General features: G+C 40.8%; 1 protein-coding gene across 1 annotated transcript in view; it reads right to left on the reverse strand.

Annotated features, from left to right (window-relative positions):
- The window catches only part of GUCY1A2 (guanylate cyclase 1 soluble subunit alpha 2), a 159,769-nt gene that overhangs the window by 138,566 nt on the left and 6,465 nt on the right, over nt 1-14,738 (reverse strand). The window contains exons 2-3 of the mRNA XM_032099297.1: nt 5,059-5,120; nt 4,452-4,573 (exon numbers count right to left, since the gene is read on the reverse strand). Coding sequence (XP_031955188.1) covers nt 4,452-4,573; nt 5,059-5,120 — 184 coding nt within the window. The remainder of the gene's footprint in view (nt 1-4,451; nt 4,574-5,058; nt 5,121-14,738) is intronic.

The following is a 14,738-nucleotide window of genomic DNA, read 5'->3' on the forward strand; positions in this document are numbered from 1 at the left end:
ACATCCAGCCTAAACCTGCCCTGACACAGTTTTATGCCACTGCCTCATGTAAGAGCTGAGATTTTCTTAGTTTCATAAAGGAAACACAGATCTTTAACTTTGACAAATGTACAGAGAACAAATTACTTTTATGGAATTATGCCCTTTGTACTAAATGAAGGATCAGCCCTGCAAGATATATTTAGGCACGAATTGAGTTGCCCTATATAAAGCAGCCTGCAGCACATGTTCTCTTTGGTACTGACAAGCAAATGTCACCCAGAGCAAGAACTCTCTAAAACCTTACACTAACAATGAATTCCACCTCCTCCTCGGTGTCTTGGGGAGGCTGAATGTAGAAACATGATTTATCTCCCTGACAGGACAGGGCTCTGGGCCAGGATTCCATACAACTTATCAGCAGGGGATTAGGGAATCCCTAGGGAATTGCAACTGCGTGGTATCACACTCCAAACAGAAGATTCCCAGAAAGATAGACAAGCAAAGTCCTCACACCACTCTCTGAAGCAGAATCAAAAGAAAGGCCATTATTATCCCATAAGTTACAAATGCCTAATAGAAAAAATTCTTGCAATACACCAGAGTCCACATGCAGAGCTGACTTAACAGCCACTGACATGTGCCATGCATTTTTTAAGGAAAATGAGGTAACTGTAGTAAAATTTTAGGAGCCAAATTTTTGTAAGAGATGAAAAAGAACCCTGTTGGATAAATTATTTGCTTGAATTTTAAAAAATGGGGGAGAATGTTTTTCTGTACCTTAAGCAGTGGAAAGTCAGATGGGTAAAATTACTTCTCCAGGCCTTTCTGCTGAAACATCGATCTGATACCAGTGCATTTGTAACTCCCGACTGTGTGACCAAGTGTTATTTATACAGTGTATCTAACATGGTGCTGCAGTACCTGCAATTTAGATACTGAAGTCTAAAACACACAAATGGGCTTTCAAAGACAACACTTCTTCCATGTCATTAGAGACTGGGTATGAACAGCTACTGCTGCTTTGCAGATTTTGCACAACAGCTCTTTTTATGTGAATTTAGGTTACTATTCATTAGTTTTACTATCAAAGTGAGAATAGATTACAGAGTTCCTCAGCAAGATGCAAAGAGGCTCCAAAGGAAATACCAATGCCATTTAAAAGACTGGTAACTGCCTTAGTGAAACTCCCTTTCTCTTTTTTTCCCTGTGAAGGACTGAAGAGTAATAAATAGCTCATGTTCATAAAGGCTACATTAATTGTTTGCAGTGTCTGAAAAGAGTGTTTGGAGGAGGTGAGGTGAAGGTTGTACAGTTTTTATCTGACTCCTGCATTTGGGATGTGAGAAATATCACGTGATAGATCAGAAGTACTGAGTGGGGTTCAAAAGGGAAAATCGGGCATTTCTCTGCTACTTTGTAAAGTTCAGTAGCACAGACCTTCTTTGAATATCTGCCAAAAAAAGAAACAGGAGATAGGTCATGAAGGCTTTATGTCCCGGAATAAATTCCTTACAATAGTAGTTACAGAACAACAAAAAAAGTTTTCATCCCTAATTTCCTGTTGCCAAAGTTTTAATTTGCAGCTACATGAAGGTCTTCTGCTTTATTCTGGAAGCACTTAAGTAAAAATGCACACTCTAATCTTACTTTAAATCAAATTACTTTAAATCATGAGGACAAAAGCAGTCACTTTGCTCAAAATGCAGGATGTACAAGGGGGATGAAATTGTCTTCACTTCAAGAAGGTTGAAATCTGAATAGCATTGACATATGGTTTAAAGGATTTAAAAAATCCTGTTATCTCCATTATACAGATAGGCAATTGAGGCACAGAAAGAATAAAAACTTGCCCAAGGTCAAATAGGAAATCTCTTCAGATACAACTTTTCTCTCTAACATACCTCAGTATAAGTTTATAGTCACCTAAGAAAGAAATGTGGTAGTAATCCACAGAACATACTTCATCATGGAAATCTTTTTCTTATCATTATTTCTAAAGTTCAAATCTACACTGTCAATCTCCTCTGAACACAGTTTAGTGGTGGACTCTGTAGTGCTGCATTAACAATTGGACTTGATGATCTTAAAGGTCTTTTTCAACCTAAAGGATTCTCTGTTTCTATACGCTTATGAAGGACACTATAAAAGTATGCATGCACCGATTAATGAAAGCAGAGTCCATCATGAAGCTGTCTGGACTATTTTTGAAGGGATAGAAAGTTAAATTAAATATTCCAGCCTCAGAAGCTGTCATTGCAAAGGAAAACTGTGTAATTCATCTGGTCAGACACAGTTTACAGCATGTGAACATGATGGACATGGATTCCTTTAATTACAGTGGTTTAAAGCAGGGAGACTTCTATTGATGTCTAGACTTGTAGCGGGAGCAACTCAGCAAGGGGACAAGGAGAATCAGTCCCTACTGCAGGAAGATGGTAACACACTTTAGTGCTGACTTGACAAGAGGAAAGTTAGCAGTATTCATACATGATAAATCACATGCATCGAGCTCCGTGAACAGCTTGCAGTCAGCACTTTCCTGCGAGCAGTGTAAGCACCAGGACCACAGTGTGAAGCATCTGCTCACAGTCTTCCAAGCTTACCAATGATCTCAGCATTTACACTCTTCTGATGAATAAGGAATGCCAAATGACTATTTTAGAGGTGGTTAGAGGATTGGGAGAGGTGAATCATGTTGGCAGTTTCTAAGGTCAGAGAGCAGGAAGCTGCTTCCAAGCATCTTTAGGGAAATATTTTCTTCCAGCCCTCGACAGAAAGTGCCTCTTACTGCTCATATAAACAAACTAAGAGCCAGATTTGGTCCAACAGTTTCTCTAGCCTTCATCACAGTCAGATCCATGCTTTCCTCCTGCCTCAGCAATGCCAGTTGTTCTAGGTACATACCTCAGTGGTTACATCCCTCTTTCATAGAGGCGGCTCTTACCAGTTCTTACTCAGCCCAAAAAATAACTGCGTATGCGAGAATTAATTACACAGCCTCCATTAATTATTTACCTGTTGTGATAGGAGCTACAATTAAAATAAAGAAGCTGGGTTAACTGCTCATTCCCTTACGTTCTTCTCCCAGATAGGGAGAAGCATTGCTTTTAAATTATCTCAGAGTTTTGCTCATACTGAATGGGGTTTTTTTTTTGCTAAGAACTCATTCTTTAAGAGGTGAACTTGTCCAAGAAAAAGTCTCTGCAAACTAATTTTCAATAAAGCCCACTTTAATAGTTCCCCAAGATAGTAATGCTTAGATGTTATCCCTACACTTTGGTCCCCGAAGTCCAGTCTGCCCCTAATAAACACGCACTGTGAGGATACCACTGAAGAAAAAGGTTGCACATTACTCTGCCATGCTGAGGTACTAGTACTAACACATTGCTTTAAAAGCACTATGAAGGTGAAAAATTATTCATAACTGTTTCTTAGAACACATACTTTGTGTCATGGTGAAACAAGTACTGAATGTCTAGTCTGGCTTTTTATGATATTAAGATGTACCTGGTAACATGAAAAGTCTCTGCTTTGCATGAGTCCTGCCATATCACTCATAGCATTTGTTTTAGAGAGATAACATGCAAATATTTTAAAATAAAGAAAAAAGCTAACTAACACTGGACATGTTTAAAATTTAATTTGTTGTAAATTCTCTCCATGACCACACATGCAAAATACAAAATGCCAACTCCTTCTAGCAGCAGTCAAAGGCATGCAGAACATCCCTGACAGCATCTAGTATTTTACAGAATAAGGCACCAGATAGCAAAAAAAAAAAAACATTTTGAAAGTCAGTGAAACACAGTCATCTCTCAACTACAACATGTTTGCTGTTTCACAGAGCACACCAAGTCTGTTTAACAGTTTGCAGTAGAAAAGACTGATACACAATGTATATCCTCCAAAAGTATTTGAAGTCAGCAGGATACAATGGTAAAGACCAGAATGTGAGCAGAGTATCACCTCACCATATTCCCCTGACATGGAAAGCTAAATCTTATCTTCAGTTATCATACACAGTCAGATTTCAGTGTTGTGCTTCTTGCCAAAGAAAATCTAAGTTTCCAGAATATTTCATGTCTCAGGTACACCCTGCTGTTGCTTCTCAGGCCCTCTGTCCACACAAATGATAAAAGTGTCTGTTGTTTTGCAGAACCCCTATAAAAACACCAGAGATAATTCCAAAGCAAGTCCACTTGCCAAAAGCCTTTGAAACTTCTCTAATCACTGGGTATTGCACAACACACATTCACTGTCTTCACTGACAATCAGTCTGAATTGTCTTAAAGACTCAAAATGTATGTAGAAAAGAAAACAAATGTAGTAATAGTGCACTGTTATGTTGCTGCCTACATCCTAAATTTCCATGGTTGGAGCAAAAATTTCTTGCTTCATCATGGCATTAGGATGGTCAGTAAACTTTCCTTCCAACTAAAGGAAACAAATTCCCTTGAAAAAATACCTACCAAGTACATTAGCCGTACACTGGAGAATTCCTGAGACATCTTCAGTTTCTTCATTGCCAGAGCAGTCTGTATAGGAGCATCTGTTTGATATATTGTGAAAATTCTTCTCTGCATCTCTGTAACTACAGAAAAAAAAATAAAGTTATAACAACTCCTTATACAAACGCAAAGTCAACAAATGTCTTTCAGAAGTGGTGGCAAAGGATTAAGACCTTTCAATGATGGGCAGTTTCAGGATTCAGCTGGACAGAGTGCTGAGCCATCTTGTCTAGACCATGCTTCTGTCAAGAAAGGTTGGACTAGATGAGCTTTGAGGTCCCTTTCCAGCCTAATATTCTATGACTGAAAAAGATTTTCTATTCTCTTTTTATAAGAAACATTACAGTTAATTAAGCAGTCATCATCTGATGGGATTGTACAGAAGCAGGACTGAACAGCAGTTTACCATTTACATCCAGATTATGTATGGTTATTCCAAAGCATCTTTAAGAATTTGAGAGAAAAAATTTAGGATTAAATTAAAAAGCTTATCATGCAGAGCTGTGAATTGGGAGGCACAGAGCAAAACATTACCATGCACCTTTCACTACCTCACATTAACACTTACCCAATAACCTGATGCTCAAAATGCTGCAGTGTCTTTTGAAGAGTTTGCCGAATGGTCTGAGGCTACGGAAGAATAATTTTAAAAAATTGTGAGATTAGGGAACTGTAGCACAGTTCAATTAACAGATCTTTAACGCACTATTTTTCTCCAGTTTTATTCCTCTTTATCTTCTACCTGCCATATGCCCATCGCAACAACAGATACAAAATATTATTATTCATTCCTTGTATCTTATTTCACCATTTAAATAGGAAGAGTTTTACAATGTGGCGTAATTAATACTGCTTATAAGGCTAGTTGCACATAACAAAGGAGCCACTTCACTCTCAAAAACAGCTCTCAAAAACTATCACTCACCAACTATCTCACTAATTTAAAATAATTAATTTGAAATAGTCTGCAAGAAAATGCTATTATTTTGTGATGAAAGTATGACCAGGAAAAGGCATTGAGTTTTTTAACTCTCTATGCTCCCTAGAGTATTTTCTAATAAAGAACATTATAAAGATGCAATTTATTTTGGTTTACTTTCCTGACAAACTATGACTCTTCAGTCATCTTTCAAATTATCAGGAAAGTCAAGTTCATCAAAAGAAAATCATGACATGCTTCAAGCACTTCCATGCTATTTCACTTTAATAGGTGTTCACCAAACTACATATGTGCATAACTGCCTTTATTTGCATTCTTACTACTACTACAGTGTTCAACAAAATACTTATGTATATAAATGTTTATTTTCTATACTACTACTGCTGTTGAGGCTATTATTATTTTGAATGAATTCGTGAGAGATCTTTGGGCAAATAAAGCACATGTGATATCCATGTAATTTTCTCTTGAATTTTCCAAGTCACTTATGGCAAAACATTATTCCTCCAAAATTACTAGGTTTGAATCAAATCTGAGGTTCTTCACCTGTCTATTTTGATCTGGTGCCAGAAGTCAGAGAGCAATGCACAAATGGGGTTTATAAGCTTTCCTACTGTATCAAAAACACACATGGACATTATGATCAGACTCACAACAACACACATTGAAATGTTAGAGATATTAGGTCTTTTCCTGCCTTTTGGAATAGACATCTAATTGGTTTAGAAAGTAATAGTCAAAATGCCCCTTAATTAGAGGAATTTCATTCTAAAACCACAATCACTTTTGAAAGTCTCAAATTTTGCTTACTGACCTACAGATTCAGCAGTTCAAGAGCTGAGCTTTCTACCTACTCTTGCTCATGAGTACTCTTGCCTTCCTTTGCAGAAGGAGGCATCTGGCCTGATGACAGCAGGAAGAAGAAAGTGTATACCAGGCTACACTAGGTTTGTACAACTGCAAAAAGTTTCTTCTCTTATACCAAACTATAAGCGTCTACACTTTTAACTTAAAAAAAATGCATGCACTTAACAAGAGCATAAGAGGGCTTAGAGGAAAGAGGGGGACAAACTTTTTAGCAAGGCCTGTTGCAGTAGGACAAGGGAAATGGTTTAAAACTAGAAGAGGATAGAATTAGACTAGATAAAAAAAAGAAGTTTTATATTACAAGGGTGGTGAAACACTGGAACAGGTTGTCCAGAAAAGTGGTAGGTGACCCATTCCTGGAAACATTCAAGGCCAAGTTGGATGGGGCTCTGGGCAACCTGATTTAGCTGAAGATGCCCCTGCTCATTCCAGGGAGACTGGACTAGATGACCTTTAAAGGTCCTTCCAACCCAAACTATTCTATGGTCCTATGAAAAAAAAAAAATTAACACAGATGCAAACCCTGAAATAGGTTTTTCTTGTTAACTGTATATCAGATAATCGCTTTAATTCTCTGTGGGAGCTAAGTTACCTGTGCCAAAAGGATTTAAAAGTTGCATGTTCTCTTGTAAAACGCAATGGAAGCACCATATGAGTGAAATCATCACATATCAAAAAACCATCCCCTTCTCAGTGGTATGGCAGATGTTGAAGTCCTCAGGCCTAATGGACTACAAACATATTTCATAGGATGTTCTCACAGAGATTCAGAAGCTTTCCTGTGCTCAGCAGGCAGAAAAATCCACTCTTCACATATAGAAAAGATGTATTTTCTCACAGCAGCAACAAAGCAAAACAGAATAGCTTTAAGCAGAGAAGTGAGAGCTGCCATTTCCCATCTCCATACAGCATTTCCCTCAGCCCCTACAGAGAGAACATTAGTACTCCACCGGCAACTCCACTGACATGAATAGGGAATAATAGAAATGTTTGATTGTGAAATTAAATCTCCATTCTGGTTGTCCCAAAGTACTTTTACAGCAAGCATATGGAAGGCAGCAATGCTTGGTACCACAGCAGAGAGGAAGAAAACCAGCTTTTTGTATTCTCAAGTTTTGCAGCTTAGAACACCTGAGCAATAGTCCATTAATTGTCTTTGTCTTTCTCACGCCTGGCACACATACTGCACTCCTTAACCAGGGAAAAATCATTTTGGTTACCTCAAGATTTGACAATACAAGTGATCTCCTAGTCCTGAACTTATTTCATTGGTAAACATCCCTTCTCCTGCAGTCTGAATGGAAAAAAAAAAAATCCCATGTTATCTTTCTCTTCTAAAAGCTAAATCAGTTGCCTAGTTGTTGTCAGACAATTCTAAACAACCCCATGAACTCACACCCCTTTTCACTAGCAACTCCTGTCAAATCTTAGAAATTAAGTACAGACAAAAATAGGATTTACTATTAAAACACGAGTCATAAACAGAGCTCGATATAATGTGCTCAGAGCCAGAACAAAAACAGATCCAAGGAGTCACAAAGTCTTTCTCCATCTCTGACAAGAATTATTATGGCATGTTGCTGTGCGTCGTTAAAAAGCTGCTACGCTCACCTTCTCAGTTTGCTGTATTTCATCACTGGTGAATGTCATTTCGCCACAGATGTAATTCTGTAACCAGGGCCATGTCTAAACAAAACAGTGAGAAGAGATATGACACCTGTTTGCAGCTGCCTACAAGGGCAGTCTGGTGTGTTACTTCTTCCGCTACTGACAATGCATTGCCCATGAGACAGAGAACGACCAGGAAAACATTTCCACCTCTTTTCTGTATCCAGTAACAAGACTGGATGGAGGTAAAATAGCTAAACCTCCTAGTAGCATGGCACACATGACATCTCCCAGAAGCACAGTTCTACCACTCAAGGAGGTAAAAGATAGCCTTTGACCATACACCTCCCTCCACTGCAATGCCATTTAGGTGCTCAGTGCCACTTATTTACTGGTGAGGTTGTAAAACTTCATGGCTACTTAAAATTAAAAGATTTAATGTAAATGTAAACCAGTGAGTATTACTGAAACAATTAAATGTCAACAATTCCTTTTGATTATGATGATTAATATTTGTATGCATCACAAAGAAAAATAGTCTTATCAGCTCATGTGCCTACAGACAAATCAAAGACAAATTATTGCTATTCCTAACTGTAAATTAATCCAATGATTGCCATACCAGATCACATCCGAGCTCCAGATGGCATGATGATATATAAGGTATAGGGGAACACTGGAGATACTCAGACTGACCTCTTGTATGGCAGAGAATAGACAAGTTCCCTAAAATAACTCTGAATTCAGACATCAGGCCATGGCTAACCCTTATGTGTCAGAATAACTTGTAAAATATAACTGAATCATTGAGTCATATAGGTTTGAAGGAACCTCTGGAGGTCTTCTAGACCAATGTCCTGCTCAAATTTGAGTTAAAACTGGTTGCTCAGGTCATTCCTCAGACAAGTTTTGACTGTCTCCAAGGATGACAATCCCACCTCTCTGGGAAACCTGTGCCAGTGTCTAAACACCCTCATAACATCATTTTTTTCCATAATTCTGGTTTTAAACTCCCATCTTTCAGCTTTGTTGCCTCTCATCCTCCTCCCACTGTGTACCCCTGTAGAAAGCCTGGCTCCATCTTCCCTACCCACCCTGCTCAGTTTAGCTGTAGACTGCAACAAGATACCCCCAAAGCTGTCTCTCCAGAAAATCTGAACAGACACAGCTTCCCTAGCCTGTCCTCAGATGTCCCACGCTCCATCCCCTGACAATCCTGTTAAGTCTTCTGCTGGTCCCAGTATCAATCTCTGAAGGGCGTGCAGAGGTAACTGGTTGCTAGCTCGACTCTGTGACTCTGAGGGCCACATCTGAGCCCTACGGTCCAGTCCATATCCCACCCACCCCATCACCCACTCAAGCAGTCTGTATCTCATCAGTTTGGTTCTAATGACACTATGGGAGAACGTGTCAAAGACTTTCCTAAAGTCAAGGCAGACAACATTCCTTCATCCACTGAGCCAGTCATCTCATGACAGAAGTCAATCAGGCTGATCAGGTACAATTCATCCTTGGTAAAGGTCATAAATGTGTGTAAGGAGTGTTGAAGGAAATAAAGAGGTAAGATTTTGCCTGGCTGTTCTCAATAACTGCCTTATTATCCCTTTCTGTGCTAAAAGGATTCCAAAAGGACTTGCTCCATAACCTCCCCAAGAATTGAGGCTGATTGGTCTGTAGTTCCCCGGACTCTTCTTGTCCTTCTTGGTGCTGGGTGTGACACTGGCCTTTTTTCTAGTCATCGAGTACCTCCCCTGGTTGCAATGACTTGAAGTCTTTCCTATCTCCATCCCTGCATGCCTCAATTGTCTCTCATGCCTGCTTCCAATTTCTGTTGACATCTTTTTTGCATTTGAACAAATTAGCGATTCTGGTGCTTTGAGGAGGGTGTCAAGGAGTCCATAAAGCTCAACAAGCTTCTTGAGCCCATTTACCCTATAGATTAGTTTCCCATTGGAGCCTGACAAAAGGAGCTATGAAGAAGCCAAAATCTGCTCTCCTGAAGTATGAGGTAGTGATTCATTCCACTTATTTGTCTTTCCCACTTCTCTGAGTGTTTGGAACTCCAGCATCTCAGAATCACTGTAGCCAGAGATGCTTCAACCTTCAGATCTTCAACCAGTTGCTCCTCTTTTGTGAGCAATAGCTCCAGCAGAGTATCCCCACCCTGTCAGCTCACTGATCACCTGTGTTAAGACACTGTCTTCAGCACACTCCAAAAATCTCCTGCATTGCTTGTGCTAAGACCTACTGCCCTTCTAGTGGATTTTGAGTTGGCCGAAGTCCCCTATAAATAACAAGGCTTGCTATTTTGAGGCTTCATCTAGCTGTCTAAAGGCTTCCTCTGCTTTCACTTCTTGACCAGACAGCGTGCAGCAGAGGTACCACCACACCCCCTCTGCTCAGCTGCCCTCTGCTCCTGACTCTCATGCTCTGGGCCTCCTTGCTTTGCCCAAAGGGAACTGCCCACACATAGCTGCCATCTCTTTGCATAGAGTACTGCTCCTGTTTCTCACCTTCTCAGCCTGGCCTTCCTGAAGAGCCTGTGTCCAACTCCTGCAGCACTCTTGTCCTGAGAGCCATTCCACACAAGGATGTGCGCAATCCCACGGGAGGTCCAAGCTCAGTAGCAACATGGGGATGTCTAATGCCACCTGTTTGCTCCCCATGCTGCCTGCATTTGGGCACTGGCACTTGAGATGGGCTCCCAAACATGCTGCTTTCATGAGGTGAGCCCAAGAGCTTCTTCCATCTTTCTGCTCACCCTTTCCTTCAGAGAATGAACCCCCTTCCCCAATAAGCATCATTTAAAGCCCCCTCCACAAGGTTGTGCAGCCAATTAGAGAAAACCTCAGCTCACTTTGTCAGATTCTTGCTCAGCAGTCCTTGCTCCTCAGAGCATATCCCATGTCCATGGAAATCACAGACCTGCCAGCAACACCACCAACACAGCTACAGACTGCCTACTAAATGTGCCTGCTCCAACTGGATGTGCCTTCCCCCTTCACCAGCAGGATTGAGGAGACCCCAGGGTACCCACACACTTCACCCTTGCACTCAAAGATGTGTAGTCACTCCTGACACACTCAGAGTCTTCCCTGGCTGCATCACTGGTGCCCACATGGATGAGCAGCAGTGGTCATAGTCCAAGAGACAAACAAGCTTCGGCAGCCTCTTTGCAACACTTAATGTGAGAGCACTTGGCAAGCAGCAAACCTTCTGCAACAGCATGGCAGCCCGGCACATGAGAGCTTCTGTCTCCTCAGGAGAGAGCTTCTGATACCTACCACCCTCCTCTTCTGGAAGCTTCTAAGTGTTGAGGCTCTGCTGGCTCTGCTGCCCCATCCCAAGGGGGATCATCTCTCCCACCTCTTCACAGGGCATTTTACCTTCTCTGTACCTGCTGAATCACAGGTGGAACAGGGGTCTTAGTTATGCTGTCAGAAGTGACAAACCTCCAGCCCTCTCCAGAGTTCCCACTCTTGACTCTCAAAGCTTATCTCCATTTTTCTCCCCTTCCTTTCAACATGGAGCTCAGGTTCTTGGCTCTGCAGGGCCTCTGGAAAGATCTGTTCATCCTCCCTAATGTGTACAGCCTGCTCACTATCTAGTACCGCTCTTCCCCCTGGCACCTCACTGCTCTCTGACCACAGCACCCAGCTTTTGGCACCACCAGGCAGCAATCTCAGCAGTGGCAGCCCTGCCACGACAGCCACTGTCACTCTGCCAGCCACCACTGTTCACAAGATGCACTCCTAGAGAAATGTGCCCTTCCTGCTAGATCTCATCCTGCTCTCCAATAGTGCAAAACCAGTTCAAGTCCTGAAGACAGAGGAGTTCCTCAAAATTATTTTGATGATTAAATGGAGAAAATCTTTATGAAGACATTTGTCTAAATGAACTTGAAATATTCCTGGTTTTTAAACTCAGACAACTTCTTTTGAAAAAGGTTTCTAGTTTAAACTGCGGGGTTTTTTCTTTTTCTGAGTTCAGTTTTCTCGTCTTGCAGCTTCATTGCCTTGGTTTTCAAGGCAAAGGGGAAAGAATTTCCACTTTAACTGCATCCCTTCTTACAAATGTCTTTCCTAAGGCAATCAAACATAAACTTTCCAAACTTCTCGGAGGACAGAGATTTTAGCCTATTCCCTAGTCATTTTCTGTTGCCTCTGAAATGTCTTTCATTTGATTGCACCACCTGTGGAAATAAACGGTAGGGCTCATCTGCCCAACTGCAGGCACCCACAGTGATTCATTTCATCCTCTGGTTGGCATCTAATACATGCCTGAGGACTCAGTCTTTATAAATACCCACTTCTTTCTTTTGTCTAGAAGAGACATTGAGTGATTGCTTTAGACTTCGACATCTTAGAGTGTTTAAGTAAGGACAGACAAACCCCACACTGAGGTGACAGAACTGCACACAGTATACCAGATGACTCAGTCTAAATTTACATAAATGCAGTTTCAAATTCTCCATCCCATTCCTTCTGCATCCTAAGATACCTAGACAGAATTAGGAAAGAAAGGGGCTGTATAGAACACTGCCAAGAGAGCAGCCAGGTACACAGACAGTTCCTTCTTAACCCTAACAAAGTTTCAAAGATTTTTCCTTGGAAAAGCTAAGTGGCTCCTAGCTGAGCTTCCAAAGGGTTCCAGCAGTCATGCTGTTAAAAACTTGAGTGCTTAAAATTTTAAACGTAGAAGTTGAAGCACTGAAGAGCATAACAGGATCAGCTAGAAACCACTTTGCTTCTATCAGAATTTCTTCAAGTATGTCCGTCAGGTCAGGGAACTCCTCCACACTGCTGTGTCCTGGGGAGTTGCAAAGCCCTTCCTAAAGGAATCCGCACCACTGAACGCGGGAGAGGCTGCGGACCTCAGCCAAATCAGCACTGTGATGCTGAAAGTTTCAAATGCTTCAAATTTCAAGTGTTCAATCACAAACTCAGCAGATGTGTAAGGCTTTAATTGCCAGCTTCACTGCTGGTGATCATTCATTAATGAATAACATTTCTTTTTTCATATTTCAAAAGCAATTTTAGTCAAGTCTTTGTGCTTAGGTGATTGCAGATCTCTAAGCATACACAAGCAGGTGTGCATCTGGCCCATCTGAAAGAAGACAAATGGCAAAACAGTCATTTTCAGTCTGGGTATTTTTAATATTTAATATTTAATACCCCATGATCATGTAAGCAGAGAAAAACTGTTCTCTCCCTGTCCTTCTGGTCACCAAAATATTGAATTAAAGAGGTTGTAAACAAAGAATCAAGGCTCCAGCTGAAGACAAACATTTATCAACATTCCGAAGTGCCAGGAGTGGAGAGATAAGCATTGAAATTGCTGCAGCTAGGGAAAAGCAGAACTGAAAAAGAAGGCTCCTTTGGCAACCAGCAATGTTCTGATGATGCAGAAAGGAGGAAGATCCCCTAGCAGGTCCTGCACAGCCAGCATCCCTCCCTGTCCCATTCCCAATAGCTGAAGAATAGAATGAAAGGGAACAGACAGAAATCAGAAATGCAGAAGCAGAGTTACAACATAAGCAATCATCTGAAACTTTAAAAAATAAATAATCTTTAGGGGTTTAATAGTGCTTTTGATAATACAATCAGGAAAAAACATAGTTTTGCTCTCTAGCTTCTGGACATTTTAAGGTGCACTCATTTATTAACTGCTTCTATATGAGATAAAAATATATTTTCTTTATGAAGACCAACTTCCCAATTCCAGATGTTTGTACTTTAGATGAAAGCACCCCCTGCTTGCAGACCTCCACAACTAGCAGCAGATTTGGTTTCAAGAGAGGAAGATGCATAATCCCCAGGAGTGGACTGTTTGGGGATCCAGGGCAGGACGACTGACAGCTGGAGGCAAAGCAGCCTGCAACAGCTCATGATGATCCAGATGGGACCATGCAAGGGTGCAGCACCTCAGCTCAGTTCCACTTGCAGATAAACCTGAGACCATTCTGCTCCTCAGTTCATACAAACTGGGGTCCTCTTCACAGAGAAATACTTGTGCCTTAACTTAATAAATAACATTGAGATTAAGAATTTTACCCAATACTATTTTGTGGCAACAATGCAAACACTGTGAAGAAATAAAGCAGAGCTGAATAATAATCAGAAATTATAAGTTCTGCATCCCCAGCTGCTTTTCAGCTAGAAGAATCACAGACATTATGGATGGAAATTGCCTATTAGATCATCTAGTCTAACTCCTTGACAGTGAAGGGTAAATATCTCAGGGTGCTATCCCTTATAACACCAGCTGGGATCACTTTGTTAATCTCTGAATTTCGGCCTGGTCTGGAACAAACAGAAGATCTGTTCTGTGCTGCAGAGAGAACGTGTTCAGTAGGTAAGAATATAATAGATGATCTATTGCTGATGCTACCTGTTCATCTTTTAATGCAACTGGTATCTACTACATAAAATCATCAGTGCTACTCCAGCTGACTGATAGGAAATGAAAAGCTTTATATGTCAGTCCTTTTCAGGGAATTTTTTCTGCTGAGATAGAAGAAGAACCAATCTCCCCAGTGTAACTGGACCTAATTTCATATGCAACTCTGCATAGGTATTCATCCCTTCAAAACCTATGGAGAAACCACAGATGTTTTTCGTCTTAATTTTGAAACTTAGTTTGAGAGTTGGCAAACAGACACATGTAGAGAGAATATGGATACAAGACAAAACAATTTCTTTTACTCAAAGCACTTCATAGCAGCCTTTAACATTAGCACAAGAGATAGAAAGAAAGAGGCTTTCCTCTGTATTAACATTATGCATTTTATCAGAGTACAACCAACTGCTGTGAGGTGGTAACTGGCTCTGCTC

Source organism: Corvus moneduloides, chromosome 2 (assembly GCF_009650955.1).
Source record: "Corvus moneduloides isolate bCorMon1 chromosome 2, bCorMon1.pri, whole genome shotgun sequence".
Lineage (NCBI taxonomy): Eukaryota > Metazoa > Chordata > Aves > Passeriformes > Corvidae > Corvus > Corvus moneduloides.